Source organism: Embiotoca jacksoni, unplaced genomic scaffold, assembly GCF_022577435.1.
Source record: "Embiotoca jacksoni isolate LCO1_2020_lvr unplaced genomic scaffold, fEmbJac1.0.p SCAF_9, whole genome shotgun sequence".
Taxonomy (NCBI): domain Eukaryota; kingdom Metazoa; phylum Chordata; class Actinopteri; family Embiotocidae; genus Embiotoca; species Embiotoca jacksoni.
The window spans coordinates 16,642,616-16,663,838 of NW_027185447.1; the positions used below are offsets into that span (position 1 = coordinate 16,642,616).

Consider the following 21,223-nt stretch of genomic DNA (forward strand, 5'->3'; position numbering starts at 1 on the left):
ATCGGCGTAGGAGCAAAGACAGAGTTTCACTCAAACACTTTGCTTTGGCTCTTCGAGTTCTGAGCCTTTCCGACTTTGTACCTCCCCCTCTCTGCTTTTTGCCTCCTTTGCTCTGTGTCTCCCTCGTGGTAGGTTTCATCAGACAACAGCAAGCGGGGGTTTTGTCTAACGAAGAGCTGCAGACAGGGAGGTGGGTAGACAGGCATGCGGGGAGGCAGACTGGAGAACAGGCAAGAAGAGAGGCAGGTAGGCAAGCAGACAAAGGCACTGAGACAGACAGACAGACAGACAGACAGACAGTCTGATGGGAGGGACTCAAGGGAGAGATTAGAAGAGAAATTTGAAAGAAACTCAAAGAGGGAGGGATTGAGCAAGAGTATCTGCACGATTTCAGAGCATCTCTGCCTTTTAGAAGAAGATTCATGGGTATTCCCTGCTGTCTTGCAGAATACTCTTGTGTTTCACCTGGTCTTGAAGACGTGCATGAAAGCAGCCTCTCACATTGATTCTGTCTCAATGAAAAGGTGTGTTCACCGCTGGTTTCGCCCCAGTATGATCTTGGTGTGAGCTAAGATTGCATGACAGAAGGCTGTTCTCCACACTCTCTATCCATAAACAAACAGAAAACCCAAACGCAGTCAGATGGTTTCTTGGACTGCTCTGATCCCAAGAAGGAGCCCGAGATGATTCTGCACAATGATTAAATAACAGGCCGGCATCTCTCCCCTGCTGTTGGCCTGATTTGCTATGCAGGAGAGGCAGTGCTCTGGTCAGAGGATAACCATGTAATCAATGGAATGAAAAAGCTGCTCTGGCTGTGAAGGTTAAGAGGGGTACCTAAGGCTTTCAGCGCCACACATGCATTCAAACCACACTCCAGACAGTCTGAATGTTACATCTCCTCTAATTCTTCCTCCTCTCACCTGTTCCCCTTCCTTCCTGTCTATCTTTGACATGCCTTTATCTCTCTTTCTCTCTGCTCACTCCCTCCCATTGCCTCCGCCTCTTTATGCTCTGATTCTCCCCCTCCATAGTTTTTTTCTTCCTCTGCATTTTCTTTCTCTCCCACTATATTTGTGCTCTCTCTCTTCTCTCTCCCTACACATACTTCCCTCTCTTCCATCCTCTCTTCCCTCCCTCCCACCTTTCCCCAGTGTCAGCTGCTGTCACTGTGGCAAAGAAAGTGACCAATCAGAGCTCACTTCACAGCATCGGCTTCTCCCTCCCTCCCAGTCTTACTTCTACCATTCCTTCCCTCTATTCCCTTCCCTACTTCCTCCTCCTCCTCCTCCTTTCTTCCATCTGCCTCTCCTCTCTGCAACCTTTATCAGCTCACTTCCTGGAGACGAAATGTGATGCATTATGGGGGACAGACGGCTGTCTAACGGGGTTAGTTGTGCAGTGGCTTATCATCAGAGACACTGCTAATCCTGTGTGTGTTTGTGTGCATGTGTGTGTGTGCGTGGATGTGCCATATGAGCTGATGAACTCCTACATGTGCAGGTCCACACACACACACACACACACACACACACACACACACACACACACAAACAAACACAACCTCACATGCTTACTCTCATATTCTCGAAATAGGAGGAGGAGGAGGCGGCCGACGAGACATGTTTATGTTCGTCAGTCTCTGCCGGGAGAATACAATTTGCATGATATACGCATATTTTTTCCTGCTGTATACAATTTTGCACTATTTCCACTTCACAATCTGCTTCGGTTTTAGTTATTTTTGCTGAGTTTAAAAGGATGTTTCACATGTCTTCCCTTCCCTCCACAATTACCTATATAATAAGAGCTAACAGGCTAAAAGGGATTATATAATCCCTTCTCTGCCTGCATTAAACCTTTATTTACACCTGTGTTTGTGTGCGTGTGTGTGTGTGTGTGTGTCGCTCACTCACTCACTCGCTCGCTCCCTCCTTCCTCTCAGGTGCTGATATGTGCATACTATGAGCGGATTGGGGGAGAACTCCATGGAGCCTCTGAGCTCAGAGAACCGGAAACGCAAGCTCTCCACTTGCGACACGCCTGGTCTGGGGTGAGTGTGTGTGATCAGCAAACGAGAGGGGTAAAGTGGGCTACTGGGTCAGTGGTTTCTCCAGCCCGGGCCGTGCAGCTTTTTCTGTGATGAGTAAGAACTAAACTGTGTTCAAAAATACAAGAAGATTTTGTTTAAGGTTTTGTTAAAAAAAACAAAAACAATTTATCGACCAAATTTCATTCATTTAAAAAAGTATTTATTTTCTTTCTTTTTTTTTTTACTTTTCTGGTAAAAAGAGAGAAAGAATTAAATACAATGACAAGAAATAAAATGTGCCTGCATGCTGACTCTAATTTAATGAACAATGTTTTGATCGGAGTCACTTCATCAGCCTCTTCATCTGGTCAGTAATGTTACCTGTTAAAGCAGTGCACACACTTGACTTTTTTCATTGACACTGATTTCCACTGGCTTTGCACCTCCATTTAATAAAGTCTCCCTGCATGTCCTGTCTCTGTAAAATATATACAAATATCCTCAAAATACAATGAAAAAAAAAAAACCTTCTGATTTCAGTTCATGAGTTCTTTTTGAAAGAAATTCCTCGAGGACATTGTGGTCACAAACAACCAACTTTCCAGCAATCTTGCAGCCACTCTGCATTGTTTTCAGATATAGAAATGGCGCTGACAGTCTGAGAAAAGTGGTGTAGCGTTAGTTTGACATGAGTCTTTGTACGCTGCCCCATGCAGGTGTGAGAGGAAGCGACGGGAGCAGGAGAGCAAATACATCGAGGAGCTGGCCGAGCTGATCTCCGCTAACCTCAGCGACATCGACAGCTTCAACGTCAAACCAGACAAATGTGCCATCCTCAAAGAGACGGTGCGACAGATTCGCCAGATCAAAGAGCAGGGTGAGTGGACGCTGTCGTCCGAAACGGTGAGGAGTGCTGAGGGCCGGAGCTGGACAGGTGCAACCGCAAGTCAGGTGGACTGTGGAAGAAGTGGGTGTTGGAAATATTGGGAAAGGTGTTAAGGAGGGAGAGAGGCGGAATAGACAGCTGGGGGATAGCATGCAAGCACACACACACACACACACACACACACACACACACACACACACACACACACACACACACGCCTTCTCAGAGCCCAGGTGCAAGGACAAATCAGTCATTCATCTCCCACAAATTTCACAGCCTTAACTGTTTATGTTTGGGTGGAAACATCGGCAATGCTTTGTGAACCTGTCATTCTTGTGTGTGAGTGTGTCTGTGTGTGTATTACGGCCATGCACAGCTGTGTGCTGGCCTCGCCAGGGGCTATTTAATTGGAAGTTTGCAGGTAATCACATGCCCATCCATTCTGCTGAACTGCCAAATTATTAGCTCAGTTACATCTGCTGTTGTCATAGTTCTGTCTCCATTATGCGGCGGTCATTTCTGCAGCAAACCATTAAAAAAGCTGCAGGCTTTGCTGTGCAGATGCACCATCGCTGCATATCCCAACAAATTTGTAACTCCTGGATTCAGACGTGTGTCAGTATGAATTTTTCCATTCATGGCGAATTTGTGGAGATCAGTAGGAGAGCCGCTGGGGAATTTAGTTCTTTCTTGTTTCTGCTCAGCTCAGTCAGTGGCTGCCACCTCGACAGGAAGGGGAAGAGGCTACAGCTGGCCCTGACTGGCTGCTGACAGGTTGCCATAGTTACAGGAAGTGAAGACAGAAATGACATGGCGTTTCGTCTCTCACTCTCTACCTGTTCCTCTTCTCCTCTTTTCACTTTCAGTTGCTCTTACTGCCAGTCTTCATTTTGCTCTTTTCTCCATTAGTCATTCTTGTTTTGTTTTTTATCCCACTTGGATTTAACATTTTCTGCTCTTGCTTCTTCCTCCTCTTCTGCTTCCCTGCTTCTTCCCCCCCTCATGTCTCATCTGTATTGCAGCACAATGAGTTGCAGTATCTTCAGGTTTGCTCCCAGCATCTTAAGATATTGAATAAACTGATGGAGTGAAGCCTCTCTATTTCTGTCTCCCTGATACCCGGTTTATGTCTCACTCTCCCTCCTCTTCCTCTCCCTCTTTCTCTCAGTCCTTCTCTACCTTACTTCACAGAGCCTGGCTGTAGGCAGCAGTGGCTTTTTTTTTTCTTTGTGTGGGTATCTGTCCCCCTTGGGAGCTAATCAGATAGAATGATTCCTGTAGCTGAACAGCCCCCGCCTCTTTCTCAGACCAATCCCTGCATTAATACACCAACCCAAACGCTATCTGTTTTTTCTCAGTATCCTTTCCATCCCTCTGTCTCAGCCCCGGTCCTAACCGTCTTTCTCTTTCTCTCAGTCTGTCCTTCCCTCTCTCAGCCTCAGCCCCCTCCATTAATTCAGGTGTCTCAGCCCCTGCACCATTACAGCTTCCAGAGCCGCTGTAGCTCTCTTCCTCTCTCTCCCTCTCTCTCTTTCTCTCTCTCTCTCTCAGCCCCAGCCTACCAGACAGTCCCTCACAGTCTGACACTGAATATAAAGCATGAGGACGGCAGCTACCTGCTCCACATGCGCCCAGCCCTCTACTCCTCCTGAGGAGCTCCTCAGAGAAACCTGCCTCCGTCTGTCTCCCTCCTCACCTGTAGTTTAACCCCCCCCCCTCCCCTTCTCCGCCTAAAAAAAAAACAACCCAAAAAAACCGTGAAGATTGAGAAACGCTGCCCCCTGCTGGTGCAGCTAGAGTAGTGAGTGACTGGCAGTTTCAGGTATCGTGGCTCTCACCTTGTGAGTCTCCTTTGTGCTTTTTTTCCTTCTTTGCAGGCTGTTTGTGGTATTTTTTTTGTAATGCATTCCCTCTGTTTGTTCTCCCTTCCTTCTCTCGCAGGAAAAGCTTCATCCAACGATGACGACGTTCAAAAGTCAGATGTCTCCTCAACTGGTCAGGGGGTCATCGACAAAGACCACCTGGGGCCACTTCTGCTGCAGGTGAGTCCAGCTCTCCTCCCGCTATTATATGTATGCATGTTTTGATTGGCCGGCCAACCGGTGGTGACTCCCTGTTGCTGTACTGCCAGGCTCTGGATGGCTTCCTGTTTGTGGTGAACCGGGAGGGCAGCATCGTGTTTGTGTCGGACAACGTGACGCAGTACCTGCAGTACAAACAGGAGGAGCTCATCAACACCAGCGTGTACAACATCCTCCATGAGGACGACAGGGAGGAGTTTCACAAGAACCTGCCCAAGACCAACAGTGAGAAACACACACACACACTCACACACATGAATACACTCACAGGGAAGCTGCACATCTGCTCAGAAGTAAACCCTGCTTGACATCTTCCACAGGGCCGAGGTATAAAACAAACTTTGAGAGGTTACAACAACTCTGCGCACACGTCAACGTAACCTCACCAAGTTATTTATTCATGCTCCTCCAGTCTTTACTCCATCTCTAGTTATAATGAGGAGCTCCTGGGAAGCCTGTTCATGTGCATGAGAGCTATTCACAAACACACACACACACACACACACCTGACAAAACACACGTGCACAGGAGCACCCACCCACTCGGTGCTAAGGAGGCAGAGCGTAGCGCAGCTGTCAGTCACACTCAGTGGTCCAGACAGTGTAAAACAGGCCTGAGCTCTATTCAGATCCCATGGCAGCCATCTGGAAACTACGAACTGCTGAATAATGCACCTCCACTCTTTCCTCTACTTAATTCACTATGTGTTTGCATGTGCATGTGTGCGTCTTTCTGTCAGTGATGGAAGAAGTATTCAGACTGAGGTAAAAGTACTAATAGCACTCTGAAAAATACTCAAAGTTGAGTCCAAGTAGAAGACCTGCATAGAAAAGTTTTTAATATACGTCTTAAAGTTTAATCCAAAAATTTTACTTGAAGTATGAAAAGGAAAAGTACTTAATGGAGATCCCTGTTAATCCCAGCGACTTTTTATATTCTCATGCATTCCTGTGTAAAAAAAACACCTTTTACTGTTGTTTAGATGGGGTTCATTTTCAAGCTATTTCTTACATTGGCTGCAGCTAATGATAATTTCCTTTATGGATTAATTTGCTGATTATGTCCTTTCTCAAATGGCTGATTGTTTGATTGGTAAAAAAAAAAAAAATAAAAATAAAAAATCACAATTACACAATGTGGGACTTTCACAATGTTTATTTTGACCAACCGGTGGTCTAAAATATAAAAATTAGAAAAATGAATAGTTTAAAAGAAAAGCAACATATCACATTTGAGACCCTGACTCGAAGAAATGTTTGGAATTTTTCCATAAAAAAATGATTTGTACTTGAGTACTTTACTTGAGTAAATCTACTTCCTCCGCTGCAGCTTGCCGAGTGTATTTTTATATATATATGTTAGTAATGCATTTTTGAGGGTGTGTGTGTGTGTGTGTGTGTGTGTGTGTGTGTGTGTGTAAGCCCATGAGTATGTGCACAGAGCACTATTTATAAAACTGATTAATTATGGATATGTGTGCTCGACTGAACCTGCTACTCGATTAACTCTGCAGTAATGTTCCTAAGCAGCGGCGGCTCCGACTTGTCATTGACACTCACTTATTCAGCCTCTTCCTCTGCAACCCTCCTTTATTCATTCACTCTTCATCTTTTAAGACAAATTTGTATCTACTTTTCCTCTGAGCGTCCCTTGTGTCTCCCTCAACTCACTCTTTCTCAGCCTCATTCATACTTAATATGGCTGCCTACTAAGATGAATATTGTGGTTGTCTGTTCCTCAACCTGCTTCTCTCTCTGCTCTCCCACCCCTCATTGTGTCTCGCTCTGCTGCTCTGCCCCTTCATTATCTTTTGGGCCCATGAATGAAATGCGCTCTCGCTGCACATTCCTGTGGGATGACCACTGACCATGTCAGCTACAGTTAAATACACACACACACAAGCACCCAAGAAACACACGTACACTTACAAAAACAGACACACACTCTCGTGCGCCGAGCATGAAGTGGGCTTTTGTTGTGAGCTGGTGTGTTTCTGACCCCTCTGTCTTGCCTCGCTGTTGGCTAATTGTGTCTGAGGGGAGATGTCGGCTCTGGCGACTGTGCTGCTGTTTTGTTTTTTCTGTCGAAGAAAGAAACCCAAGGCCTTGTTAAATCACCTCTCACTATCACACACACCCCCGCCCCACCACCACCACCACCACCCCCTGACATGTCTCGCTCTCCTGGGTCCTCTCTTGCATCCTCCCTGCACCTGCCAGACACAAACCTTCGGCCAGCTCAAGGCCCTGATAAGGCTTCACGCAGACCTTGGAGGACAGTTGGATGTCTCTGAAGTTTGCCTCCCTGTCTCCCTCCCTCTTTCTCCCTCCCCCTGTGAAGGTGACCCCGTCTAAATGTGTGTGTGTGCGCGTGCCGTGATGAGAAGTCAGGGTCTAAATGAGGATAGATGGCTGAGTGTCCCTGGCCTCTGCCCACTGCAGAGCAGACCGAAAGGGAGAGATATTGGAAATCGACACCTTGGCTACATTAATCCCATGGTCCATTTAGCCAGAGATCTGAACAGCAGGAGAGGCTTCTGCTTCTCAATTTGAGAGGGACAATACATGTCGCGGTTTGTTTGTTTGTTTGTTTGTTTGTTGTGTTTGTGTGTGGATCTGTGGCAGGAAAAGGGTGTGAGCTGTTTGTGATATTTGATTACAGGCAGTCCATTCATAGCAGTGTGTGGTTTTTAGTCCCCGAAGCTTCGTTCCATTCTGCTCCCAAGTGTGAATTTCTTTTTTATTTTTATTTGTGTTTGCGTTTCCTTTTTTAGTAAATGGAGTGTCGTGGGGAAGCGAGGCAGCCCGACAGAAGAGTCACACCTTCACTTGCCGGATGCTGGTCAAATTTGGCCATGCCCACGGCCCCATGGAGGAGGGGCCAGGAGGGCCACGCTACGAGACCATGCAGTGCTTTGCTCTCACTCAGCCCAAGGCCATGATTGAGGAGGGAGAAGGTACGAGGAGCCTGGAATATTTTTTAAACATGTGCATTGCAAATGTTTACATTTTGGAAGATGATGTTGCATGGTTACCAAAACAAAAATCAAGAGTAAAAAAATGTGTTTAGCTCATAAAGAAAACAAAATGCCAGCACATTGACAATAAAGGAAAAGATGACTCTTAAGATGTTAAAAAAAAAAAAAAAAAATTTAATTTTCATGACATTAATGTGGGACTGTTCATCTTTACTAAACCCATGTAAGCCTTAAGTACATGCAATGAATATGAACTTTTGAACTCTTACTAACATTGCTCTCCTTTCACCTGCAGACCTTCAGTCATGTATGATCTGTGTGGCCCGTCGAGTGACAGCCATGGAGAGAACGGAGAGTTTCAACACCCGGCATGAGCTCTCGGGTGAGGAGCTGCATGCTCACCAAACACTAAACAAACACAGGAGCTCAAACAGGCCATGATGTTCATTATTTACCCTCGAACAGGTTTGACTCATTCCTCTTGCGTCTCCTCGTTCCCCGCCTCCTCTTCCGCTTGTCCTCCTTCTGTCCTCCCCGGCAGGTAAACTGATTCAGATCGACCAGAACTCTCTGCGAGCGTCGATGCGTCCGGGCTGGGAGGATTTGCTGAGGCGTTGCATTCAAATGTTCCTTCAGCACAGCGACGGGCAGCCCTGGTCGCACAAACGCCACTACCATGAGGGTGGGTCAAGCTTCATCACACACACAGCTGGAATCACCTGCTGCAGTGTTGAAACTTAGTGAATTAATCTCGGTTAAATCTTCCCATCTTTTCCAAAAGCACCTCTGAATTTCAATAAGACCTGCTGTTTAAACGCATACACACCTCATGCGTTAGTATTTCAATATTGATCTCATGAATAAGAATTCATGAGATCACTACATTGATCCTGGTTGTAATCACAGACTTGGTTTCAACATAAAGGCGTTGATTGATGACCTTTGTTATCAGTTAAGTGTTTCAAGGTGTTTAATCCGTACGTCGTTTTATCTGCCTGCGCAGCCTTTCTGCAGGGTCACGCCGAGACGCCCCTGTACCGCTTCTCCCTATCTGACGGCACTCCAGTCACCGCCCAGACCAAGAGCAAACTCTACCGGCACCCCATGAGCAACGAGCCGCAAGGCTTCATCTCCACTCACCTGCTGCAAAGGTCAGAAACTGAGAAAACTCACTGAATTCAAACATAGCAAAGTATGTGTCTTTTACTGTATTGACAAAAAAAAAAAGCACTTCCAGCATGTCTATGCAAGTCAGCCGAGCCATTCATGCCACATAAATAGCTGAAGTAGCAGCTGAAGTAGCTTTTATATGCTGACGCTTTATGAACAGTGAGAAGACTCCACACAGGAATTGGTATTTAAGTCTCATAGATCCTGAGCCTCTACAGTGTGAGAGGTCATTGTAGGCAACGCAGCATTTTCAAGATTTTTTTTTTTACTTTTTCAAACCTTTTGCTCATTTTTCTTCTCCTTCCACTCAGGGAACCGAATGGTTACCGCTCGGCGCCGGGTGGAAACATGATACCGAACACCATGCGACAACAAGGCATTGGAGGCCCCAACCCGAATGCCCAAATGAACACCGGTGGAGGGATGGGCATGGGGGGCATGAACAGGGGCTTCAGCATGAATGAGCAGGGCCACATGGGTCACATGGGTCCGATGGGAGGCGGCTCAATGTACGGTGGGAGCGGTGGAGGAGGAAGCGGAGGTGGAGGCATGGGCAACCGCATGATGCAGATGAATCAGATGGGACAGATGAATCAGGTGGGACACATGAATCAGATGAATCAGATGGGTCCCATGAATCACCCGGGCCAAAGCATGCAGCAGCACCCACAGCAGCCCCCGTTCCAGAGCAGTGGCGGGTTTGGGCTCAGTGGCATGAACAGCCCTTCAGGGAGCCCCCGAATGGGTGGTCCCCAGCAGGGTCTCCTGATGTCACCCCGGAACCGAGGGAGCCCAAAGATGGGTGCCAACCAGTTCTCACCTGGAGGTAAGTCTGGCGACTCATCGATTGTTTTAGCATCAGCATCATTTTGGAGTTTATTAACTACCATGTTTGATTGTATTAAAGTGAGTTTCATGAGTTTCTTTCTCTTCCAGGGATACACTCTCCTATGAGTGGCATTGGCAGTGGTGGAGGAGGTGGGGGCAGCACCACCACCTTCTCCAGCAGCTCGCTAAATGCGCTACAAGCCATCAGTGATGGAGTCGGGAGCTCACTCCCCTCCACCCTCACGTCTCCCTCACCAGCTCACAAACCAGACAGCTCTCCCAGCATCCACTCCTCCTCCTCTTCCTCTCAACCCAGTCAGCCGGCCAAACCGGGCCAGGATGGCTCCAAAAGCCCAGCGGGAGTCTTAGGGCCCGGACCCAGCGACCATCACCACCCTATTCACCATCACCATCATCATCCCCAGGCTGAGAGTTCTGGAGACCGACCAGACAGCCAGGCACCTGCAGGGAGCAAAGAGTCTGGAGAGGGAAGCAGTGAAGCGGGTGTGGCGAGCTCCGAACCCCCACGGAGGGTGCCAGACAGTAAGGGGCATAAGAAGTTGCTGCAGTTGCTGACTTCCCCGACTGAGGAGCTGGGATTAGGTGGCAGCGGGCCAACAGGGCCGCCTGTACCACCCCCGCCCACCAGCAGCAGCACTCCTGCAGGCACAGACAGTAAGGACACCACTGGAGGCATGACCAGCCCCTCATCCACTGGAGTGTCCTCCTCTTCTTCAGCCAGCGCCAACCCAGGTCAGGCAACCGGGCCAGGGGGCGTGTCAGCATCGATGTCATCAGCCCACTATACAGGGTCGCTGCAAGAGAAGCACAAAATCCTCCACAAGCTTCTCCAGAACGGAAATACTCCAGATGATGTGGCAAAGATCACAGCCGAGGCTACAGGAAAGGTTTCCCTCGGGGGCCAGGAGGGCGGTGAGGTTGGAACAGGAGGGTCGGGGGCCGGGTCGGGCCCTGGGATGATCACAGACCCCAAACAGGAGCAGCACAGCCCCAAAAAGGAGAAGACCCACGCCCTCCTCCACTACCTCCTCAACAAGGATGATTCCAAAGAGCCGGTGGATGTCAAGCCCAAACTCGAAGAGCTCGAGGGGAAGGGACCTCCAGGGGCCGCTGGCGGCCCTCCACGGAGCGGCCCAGGTTCTGGGCCCGGCCCTGCACCCGAACATGCTGAGGGCAAGATCAAGTCAGAACCACCTGATGATGTAAGATTGTGTCCTAGTTAACAAATAGTTGGATGACTGTAATATTTCATTACCTGACATTGAGTTTGCTATAAGAATGTTCTAGATGAATCTTCATTTACATAATGACTAATCTGGGTTATTTTAAACGTTCAGTTGCACAACCTGGAGTCTATCTTGGGAGATCTGAGGGGTACGAGCTCTGACTTTTACCCGGATCAGGCTGGAGGTGCAGGGGCTAACGACACAGGAAACAAACCTCAGGGTTGCCTTGACGACAGCCTGCAGGGTAAGTAGTTGAAGGATGAAAGCCTATGAGATGTGACAGTTACGCGAAGGGCGGGTGTTATAACATCATATGTGATGATATCAGATGCCACTGAAATAGCGTCTGGCACCATCATATGCTGTCACTCTGAGTTTTGTTTTACTCCTACGGCAAATACAAGCGTCACTGTTTTCTCACCATTTCTCCTCCGTTGTGGTGGTTTGGAGCTGTAATGAAGTCTGTTCCTCTGTTGCAACATATCTGATCCTTTGACAAAACAGTGGAAAAAAAAATACAACTTTAGATTAAAAGCCAAAGACAGAAATGAAGAAGTTAACACTGCACTCTGTCTTATAACCACTCGCGGTGGAATAACACCTTAATTTAATAAAGGTTAGAAAATTCAAAGATTTGTATGAAGATGCAACTCTTCATTGTAAAAGCTGTTAAAAGGTGTTTTCTACATCATGGATGTATTAAATGCTATGAAAAATGCATTTATATTCTTAGTCTCTAAATAAATGAGGATTCATAAATCGACACTGGGAAGGCTGAAGAGGTGAGTGAGCTCTTTTTGGAAAAGTGCCCAAAATAAAGTACATTACAACAGTTATCTTTTTCTATTTTATTGTTTCACCCTTTTAATCTTGAATATATAATTTTATTCTTGGATATTTTATCCATTCTCTGTGCTTTCATTGTGTTGACTATTTTATGTATTACATTATTGTTATTTGTATATCATTTTATATTGAATCCATATGAATAAATTAACTCTTTCTAAAAAAAAATTAAGTCTTATCAATTAGATATTCTATCTTCTGAAAATACTAGAGTTTACTGGGATTTTACCAATTAATATTTCATGCAACACATTCATAACAAAAAGTTTCTCTTTCTTTCCGTACTTGTTGTGTACAGGAAGTCCAGGAATGGTTCCGGGACCTCGGGGGCCCTTCCAGAGAGCCATGTCCATGGACGGGAAGCCTCCCGGTGGGCCTGGAGGAGCAGGTAGACGGCCCATGCTCATCAAGCAGGAGAACATGATGGGCAGCCCAGATGGCTACCCAGGAAACATGGGTATGTGTTCGGGTGGCCCAGCTTTTTATTTTCTCACACATTTCCTCTGTGTTTCTCTGCCTCGCTTCTATCAGTGTTTTTAAGTATGTGTCTCCTAATTTAGGTCCTTGACTATATTACAGTTTCTTGTAACTTCTTCACGATAACCAAATCACATCAGAAAAGATTAATGACACAATTAAGAAACTGAATGGTCAGGACCAAAACGGGCCACTATGCTCTTCTTCAACACTGTAGTGATTCTGACTCGTGCACATGTTTCTGTGCTATCAGGACAAATGAACAGAGGCATGGTCCCCCAGAGGTCTCCCATGGCCGGTTCAGGGGACTGGGGCATGTCCCGCTCTAGTGCCAGCCCCGTGGGCTCAGCAGGACACCCATCCATGATGCGCCCCGGCATGGAGTACAACAACAGCAAGGGCATGATGTCAGGACCCATGGTGAACCGCTCCAACAGTGTACCAGGCACCAGGTCTATGCTGCAGCAGCAGCTCATGGATATGGGTACGTCTATCACACAGCTGTCAGGTGTTGATTTGCAATTAAATTAGTTCTCGAAAGTTTAGTTCTTCTTAAAGCATTGAACATAATAAAAGTTTGATCTGATGATGGCATTAAATGAAAAGCCAGGAGATTACAGGTCATTCTGAGGGAAGCATTCATGTTTACACAAACTTTTGTCCATATTTTGTCCATAAGGCCATATAAAAGTTGCTGAGATGCTTATGTTTGGAACAAAGTAGCAGCCAGAACCAAACTGCTATTGTGGCTAAAATGCTCATTTTTCTTTGGCAAGTTTGGGCATTTGACATGATGTTATATCAGTCAAATAATACTTAATGGATGTTCCTTTCCATTACATCCTTCCTATGTAACCTGTAGCTTCTGATTCCCTCCGTATAAGTTTAATATATTCTGTCTTGGTGCTTTAGGAGGCTCTGCTGACATGGGCATGGGTATGAGCCCCTTCAGCCAGCAGGGCCAGCCCAACCAGTCGCCCTCGTGGCCGGACACCATGATGAGTATGGACGGCAACAGGTCAGTGCAGCATCCATCACTGTCTGCATTTATTCCATTTTAGTTTAAATGAGCTGAGGAGGCTGTTTATTGTGAACCCTGTGGCGAGTTTCTGTGTGTGTATGTTGTAGACGTCAGTTTGGAAACACCTTGGATGATCTTCTGGTGCCTCCCACTACCAGTGAGGGGCAGAGCGACGAGCGGGCGCTCCTGGACCAGCTGGATTCTCTGCTGAATAATACAGATGGCATCGCTTTGGAGGAGATAGATCGAGCCTTGGGCATCCCAGACCTCGTCAGCCAGGTAGGAAAACAAAAAGAAAACATGGATAAAGATCATACTCATCTCTGTGCTCTTGTACATCTCCCTTGAAGTGATTTAAAAGGAGAAAAGATCAGTCTGCGTATCATGAGTCAAAAGTGAGCACTACGTTTTTCTTTGCTTTCGATATATCAGTCATGGCTCACCGTGCCCAGACTGTCCTCTTACTGAAGGGAGATAGATGAGCCCGGAGGGATCCGTCTGTGCTGCTTAGAAAAAGACAATTACAGAACCAGCCAATTGGAAATTAATCAATTAGATGAAGAAGTTTGATAAACTTTTCTTTTTGTCCTCTTGTCCTGTCTTCTCCAGACGCAGGGACCGGAGCAGCAGCTCGAGCCTTTTCCAGGGCAGGACCCGTCCATGGTGCTCGACCAGAAGCCCATCTATGGACAGGGCTATCCTGGACCCCCCTCCATGCCGATGCAGGCTGGATACGGAGGGAACCCCATGCAGGGTCAGGCCCAGCAGGGGGCGTTTGGGCCCATGCTCTCACAGATGGGCCAAGGCGGGAACTTCCCTGGTATGGGTGGAATGGGGGGCATGGGGCATCCTCGTGCCAGCATGATGAGACCCAGGATGATGAGTGCCAACAAGCCCATGAGGCTCCAACTGCAACAGAGGCTGCAGGGACAACAGGTAGGACCACAGGAAGATCACTGATACACCATGTGGGTACCTGTTGTGTTCACACTGAGAGAAAAACAAATGCCGGTGTACTGATATGCAGAATGAAATCAGCGTAGGTCTTGCTGACAGCTGGGAAAATGCTGTATATGCTATATATTTGGCTTTTAATTTTATTCTGAATGTTGTTTTCCCCCAAAGTTCATGAACCAGACGCGGCAGGGCATGGCCATGAAGATGGAGAACCCGGGTGGTAACCCTGGCATGAGGCCCGGCATGCAGCCTGGCATGGGAGCACAGGTAGATGACAAAAACCCATTTGGTTCCATTAAAGAGTAAATTGTTGTAATACTATGTCTCTAATATGAAACTAAGTGTCAGTTAATTGATCAAATTTCAGTCAAGTTTGCTAATTATGTTCAAACAAAAAATGTAACTCCAGCTGTCGGCTGCTGTTATGTGCAGCATCAGAACTAATATACAAAAAGATAAACAGACTGTATTTGATTGAGATTTAGAATCTCACTGTACCCACTCATTTTTAACATTTGATCTTTTAAAGCATATATATATTTTATGAATATGGTTACACCAAAAACATTGTCACATGACAGCCCTGATCCTGCACCCTGATCATGTGTTTGTTTTGTGTAGCCGGGCTTCCTCAATGCTCAGATGATGGCCCAGCGCAGCAGGGAGATGGTCACAATGCAGATGAGGAGGCAGCGGATGATGATGCTAATGCAGCAGCAGCAGCAGCAGGCGGCAGCGGCCGCCGCTGCTGCTGCTGGAGGGTTCAGTCCCCCTCCCAACGTCACGGCTCCTGGTGGCATGGACAACCCTATGGGAGGGCCAAGCATGGGCCAGCCGGGCCCCCAGCAGTTTGGCTATGGTGGGAACTATGGTGAGTTCACAGAGCCGGGTGTCCAACAGAATACTGCTGCTCTCTGGTGGTGACTCCAGGTACTGCAGGGTTCATGTTTCACATTCATCAGGGAGATTTTTGTCAAAAAGATATTTGTCAGGAATCAGTCAATGTACGTCTTCTTTGTCTCAGAACAAATACTGAAATGATATTAACACACTCCCCGGCCACAGGACCTTTTCTTTATGTATTGGTTATATGTGTCTATTATTGCTTTTCTGCGGAGAGAGCAGAGAGCTGATGATTTATCTCTTCAGGGATGGGCCAGCAGGGAGACCCCTCTTTCGGCCCATCAGGCGGCAGTCCTCCTAACGCCATGATGCCCGGCCGCCTGGGGCCTCAAAACCCCATGATGCAACAGCACCCACAGGGTGGCCCCATGTACCAGGGTGCTGATATGAAAGGCTGGTCGCAGGGAGGCATGGGACGCAACAGGTATGACGTATTTACTACCCTTCACACCGATATCTGTCAATGGATGACTCCAATTATTCTCCTCTGCAGTTTACCACCTCTTCATCCCTGTCACTCTTCTTCATCAGTACGTACCCTCAGCAGCAGTTTGGACAGCAGGGACCTCCAGGGCAGCAGCAGTTCGGGCAGCAGGGCAATCCAGGGCAGTATGGAGGCATGATGATGAACGGAGGCATGCCAGCCAGTGGTGGAGGAGGTCACATGGGCCAGATGGGGGCGCAGATGGGGATGAATCCAATGGTGATGGGACGCATGCCGATGGGGCCAGATCAGGTATGTGCAGATGGTGGGAGAGTCTCAATAATTAAAGAACAAGCTCACATTTCTTCAAGTCTATCTTGAAACAACACTTCAATGCCTGTGTGCATGTTTAAAATGGATTTTGGTAGCTGTTGTCTAAAGGTGTCCCTCAGGGTTCGATACTTGTTCCTCTTATGTTCGAAATATACATAAACAATATTATATCAGCTAATATTTAATGCACCACAGGCTCCTATCCTAATTTGGCTTTTGCAAAGCTGTAGGCCACTTTTAATACATGAGAGAGCTCTCAGAAATATAGGCTTGTTCTGAATTCTTTCAAAATTTATTCTATTATTTAGCCTTCTGCCCACACTTCCTTCTGTTCAGGCTCTCAAATCTGACTCACCTTTAACACCCATGATAAGCAAGCTGTAGGCCAAAATGTGATCTTTGTGTTCTTTAATTTGACCATCTACAACTTTATCCCCACTTATTATGGTGATATTCCGTTTTACAGCCTTTTGTTTCTGTATCAGTCCACCTCTGAAAAATTCCTCACTCTCTGTTGCATCTCACTCAAAAGAGTGATGGTCCTGTTTGTTGTTTTCCTTTGAGTCTCTCCTGTGAAAACTACCTCATTTTTTCTCATAAACACGCCAAATCTACTAATAGACATTAATAAAGAAACCTGAACCTGCACTCACAATGTCAGATTACAGGATATTTTAACATTAGCTGAGCCACATGTTCAAAATAAGCTTAGAAGAAGTGGTTTAAAATGCTGTGAATCAAGTGAGCTTCAAAAAGTTTTAAAACTAAAATCTCTCATTTCACTTGAAAGTTTTGAACAACATTTATTTTCTCTAAATCTTGTCTGGCAGATGTCCCCTTTTCTTAAATTAAAATGATAGATAAGAGGAACAACTACAACAACCAATGACATACAATATATTATATATGGACATGTCAGTATTATTTAAAGATAAACTGCCAGATTCCTGCAGCTGTTTTGTGGAAAGCTTTGGTCATTTGCACTTCAGCTGTGCACTTCTCTCACTTCCTTTTTTTTTTTTTTCTTCTTTCCCTCCTGTCAATCCAGAAATACTGCTGAACGTCGTGACAGAAGCATTTGTCTCACTGTGATCTCCATTCAGAGATGGGAGACGGCTGCAGCACTGGAGTGTGTCTTTGTAGTGCTGTACTCCCACCAGAGGGGGGAGTGAACTTCCAATTGGACTCACGGCCAGTAAAGTCAAGTCTGGCAACCTGAGGAACAACAGACAGACGTACATGAAAAACACGCAGCGTTCTTCAAAATCAGAAACACTGTGACTTCTTTACATAAAGACATGAAGATGGTCCGACAGACATCTCTGTGATTCCTCCCGTAGACTGTAGTTTAATATTCCTCTCCTTGTGAGCGGTATGGGTGCCTCAGTAAACCCACATCACTCGCTGGACCAAACGGTGAAGGTGGACAGACGCATGAGTAGATCACATGGACACATGTTAAGACATCCTCTCCTTCGTCGAATGTACCATGAAGTTGTATCCAGATTTTAAAATGTGGGATTCCTCTCTTGTTTCTGAACTTTGTTGGATTTTTCTCTGCCGTGTCTCTGCTGCTCCTGGAGGATCTTTGTAAACGTGGTTCTAGATGACGAGCCATCAGATTGTGACACTCACATGAATGTCATTAAGCAGTAGCACATTGTTTCGTCCTCCAGGGCGCCGCTGGGCTAAAGTACGACTGAATTACTTGTTGGCTGATTGCACTTTAAGGAAAAGCCAACATCAAAAGGATTGTGGCAATATAGAGGCCTTTACCCAGGAATTAATACAAAGCAGCAGACATTTCCTGTTTATTTTTGTGTGTGTGCTCTCCAAGTTTTCCTCCATGAGAAAAGGGGGCTGTTGGTTGGAAATGGGTAACCTTGACGATCTTTGTTCTGAAGTGGGAACCAGTAGAAAGGTAGTAAGCACAGATGTCATCCAATCCTCTCGTCTACAGTGTACCGATTCATCGCTGCAAGAGAAATGAACCGTTTTTAAGTCATTTTAAAATTCCCTTATGAACCAAACAGTCTTCTATCGATGCTCAAAATTCCAGTTATATTTCTACAGACTCACGAGGTGGTCATTTTATCCTTCGAGAGGTCATTTTTAGCTCAAAATGATGCAGATATTTTGGTAACTTGCACCAGTTTACAGCGTTACTACAAGTGCAGAAATATAATTGATTGCCAGTGATGAAATTATAGATTGGCTCACACTGCAAAAGAAAGTGTTCGATTTCAGTGTAGGCGTGCAGATTTGTAGCAATAATCCTTCCTCCTGGTTTTCCTCTGAGGACAAAGCTGAAGCATCGTTTACTCGGAGCGACGGTACTGCAGTATTAGACATGATGTCTTGTTTGGAGCTTTTTGTTTTTCCCTTTTGTCTGTGAATATTAATTGTAAATACGCTTCAAATGTACTATATATAAATATATATATGCTTTTGTAGGTCACATACTGTTTTTGCACAGATTGTAAGGCTTGATATTTAAAAATGTAATTTTCTTATTCCGTCATAGGTCAGCTTTTATTTTCAATACTTTAACCATCGGTCGGAAGGGAAGGGCCTTTTTTTTGTAAGCAGTATGTGTAGATTTTCCTTCATACTGCCACTTTCCTCCTCTCAGAAAGCACTTTTTTATTTGTGAACTTCAAATCATGAACTTCTCTTTATTTTCCGAGTCTTAGTTAAAGAGGTGCTAGTGAGTAATTTTCTTTTTTTGATAAATTATTTTTCTTTGAAAAGTAAAAAAAACACAAAATATGCCTATACAAAAAGAGTTGACACATGATTGTGTTAGGCTTCTAGGGCCTGGATGTCTTACCAGTATATGGGGTTGATATTTTCTGAACTTGACCTCATGCTTCCATGTACGACTTCAGTTTCACTCCTGAGGTTTCTGTGCTTTGAATTCTGCTTATTTGGTAATTTAGCCTCAGATCCGAGACTTTGGGAATCAGTCCTACTCTGTAACTGTTCATAAGTCTGTTTGTTCGCAGATGTTTTCATCCTGTTCAAAGCAATTTAAGAAGGAGTTTTAATTTCATAATTATAAATCCATCTTTGGACAGGTGACTTTTTTTTTTTTTACTTTCAAGTTTTCCTTTATTTCTGTTGTAGCTTCTATTGAGAAATCTACCTTCGAACATATGTTCAATCCAAAGATTATTGTTTATCATTCTGCAGTGTGTAGAAACAGTTCCTGACGTAGATCGTGCGAGTACTCATGTGTGCTTTTACCGTTGCACATAACCTATAATATACATCGAGCTAAGTATGTTTAATTGTATATGTTATATCCCCATCCGTACAGAATAGCGTAGAGATGAGTCTGGTTCTGCTGAGGTGGTTTGAGGTTTTGTTTGTGATTGTTTCTTCCTTCCTGTAGTCCTTATGGCCAGTTGAATTGTGGTGCTGCAAACGGTTATTTTACATAAGAATGTTTCTTTTAAGCTGGAAAGGGGGATTCACTCATGATTGATGTCATTTATGTCTCAGAGTAATTGCCTGGAGTTTCTTTTCTTTTTTTCAAACCCCAGTCTCGATGATGAATATGAAAGACTAATCTACAAATGTTGACAACAAATTGTTTTGCTTTAAAGGAAAGAAACTCATCTCAGTGCATTGTTGGAGTCGAAGAAAAGAGAAAGCGCATCTGGGAAACATACAGTCATTATTACAGGATGTAAAATACTGTTGCATTTTTTTCTTACCTTGTTTCTTGATGTTAATATTGATGTAAATACAAATTTATATTTAAACATTACAAAAGCTCTGCTGTGTTTTTGCAAAGTTTGATTTCATACGTGACTCATCGATCTTGGATTCTGCAGCAACAGCCGTGAAGAAGTGTTTTACCACAGTCACCAGGCCTTTCGAGAGCCACAAGTGCATGTTTGAAGCAGAGGTTCTTCTGGTCTGAGTAGAGTCTGCCTGAAGGGGGGAGGTGAGTGTGTTTTTGTGTGATGGGGAGCTATCAATGGGTGGAGGGAATTCAGAGTGTGAAGGACATCCGTGTGGCAAGTCCTCAGGAAAAAAGGACAAGAGCTTCCTCAGACTGGCTGCTGTCGGTGACATTCATGTCCACGCTGCCGTCTGCAGCCTAGCTTTCATCTGCTGTTTGTTTCCTGAAACCTTCACCCCCCCCCCCCCCACCTCCACCTATGTGTGAGCTTTTGTCCTTAATCATCCCACTTTCCTCCCTTCTTTTAATGATTTTGCCCCCCCCCCCCTCCCCCTCGTGAAAAGCTCTCACACACCCCCAGGCTGTAGCCTCCTATCCCTGCTGTTACTGTACCCAGACCTGCAGAGCCCCGCCAGCCCATTCAAAGCTTTAAATCATTTTTACTTTATAGACCTGAGTGTTATTTTTGATGTAATAACTGTCTCAGTTTTAAATTATGGAAGTCAAGCTAAATTCTAAACTGTCCAACACCCAATTCAACCACAAGGCAATTTTATATCCCACTTTTGTTTTGTTTATGTTTGATTTATAGTAAGTAGTGAAGAGTATGTCTCAAAGGTTGGTTGTCCAACACTTTGGTCCATACTGAAATGTCTCAACAATTACTGGCTCAATTTCAATACAATTTTGTCCGGACATAAATCATTTAGAGATTGTGACTTTTTAATGACTTTAGTGAATCCTTAACTTCTCTTCTGGCACAAAAATAAGTTAAACATTTTTTTTTTTTTTTTTTTTTTTTTGTGTGAAATATCTGACTTTGAAGTACTGGATGCAATATGAAGTTTAGTTAAGACACAATCATGTCCGTATGAAGTGTTATAACTTATCCAAAATAATCAACACAGGCTTTATAGATCTGACAGCACGCCTGTAGACTCTTGATCAAATAATCAAGTTAAGAGTTCTTGAAATTTTAGAGGACCCAGTGCTGTCTGTGTGTCTCCGTGGGCTTTGACAGTCCTTAAAAGAATCAAACAAGGCTTTTTCATGAATAAGTAACCTTCAAATTATTTATTTTTATGATATGAAATATACAATAGCTCCACCCAGAGTTACTCTTCTGTTCCA

General features: G+C 45.2%; 1 protein-coding gene across 2 annotated transcripts in view; it reads left to right on the plus strand.

Annotated features, from left to right (window-relative positions):
* The window catches only part of LOC138192772 (nuclear receptor coactivator 3-like), a 61,634-nt gene extending 41,677 nt beyond the window's left edge, over window positions 1-19,957 (plus strand). For both annotated transcript variants that reach the window (XM_069140419.1, XM_069140418.1), the window contains 21 exons: window positions 1,946-2,053; window positions 2,749-2,909; window positions 4,860-4,960; window positions 5,050-5,224; window positions 7,773-7,955; window positions 8,272-8,358; window positions 8,518-8,658; window positions 8,980-9,127; window positions 9,458-9,972; window positions 10,083-11,197; window positions 11,333-11,465; window positions 12,366-12,524; window positions 12,798-13,028; window positions 13,457-13,562; window positions 13,673-13,844; window positions 14,175-14,501; window positions 14,691-14,789; window positions 15,144-15,393; window positions 15,672-15,849; window positions 15,957-16,161; window positions 17,231-19,957. In XM_069140419.1, coding sequence (XP_068996520.1) covers window positions 1,965-2,053; window positions 2,749-2,909; window positions 4,860-4,960; window positions 5,050-5,224; window positions 7,773-7,955; window positions 8,272-8,358; window positions 8,518-8,658; window positions 8,980-9,127; window positions 9,458-9,972; window positions 10,083-11,197; window positions 11,333-11,465; window positions 12,366-12,524; window positions 12,798-13,028; window positions 13,457-13,562; window positions 13,673-13,844; window positions 14,175-14,501; window positions 14,691-14,789; window positions 15,144-15,393; window positions 15,672-15,849; window positions 15,957-16,161; window positions 17,231-17,242 — 4,587 coding nt within the window. In that variant the 5' untranslated portion in view covers window positions 1,946-1,964 and the 3' untranslated portion in view covers window positions 17,243-19,957. The remainder of the gene's footprint in view (window positions 1-1,945; window positions 2,054-2,748; window positions 2,910-4,859; window positions 4,961-5,049; window positions 5,225-7,772; window positions 7,956-8,271; window positions 8,359-8,517; window positions 8,659-8,979; window positions 9,128-9,457; window positions 9,973-10,082; window positions 11,198-11,332; window positions 11,466-12,365; window positions 12,525-12,797; window positions 13,029-13,456; window positions 13,563-13,672; window positions 13,845-14,174; window positions 14,502-14,690; window positions 14,790-15,143; window positions 15,394-15,671; window positions 15,850-15,956; window positions 16,162-17,230) is intronic.
* Window positions 19,958-21,223: the final 1,266 nt, after the last annotated feature.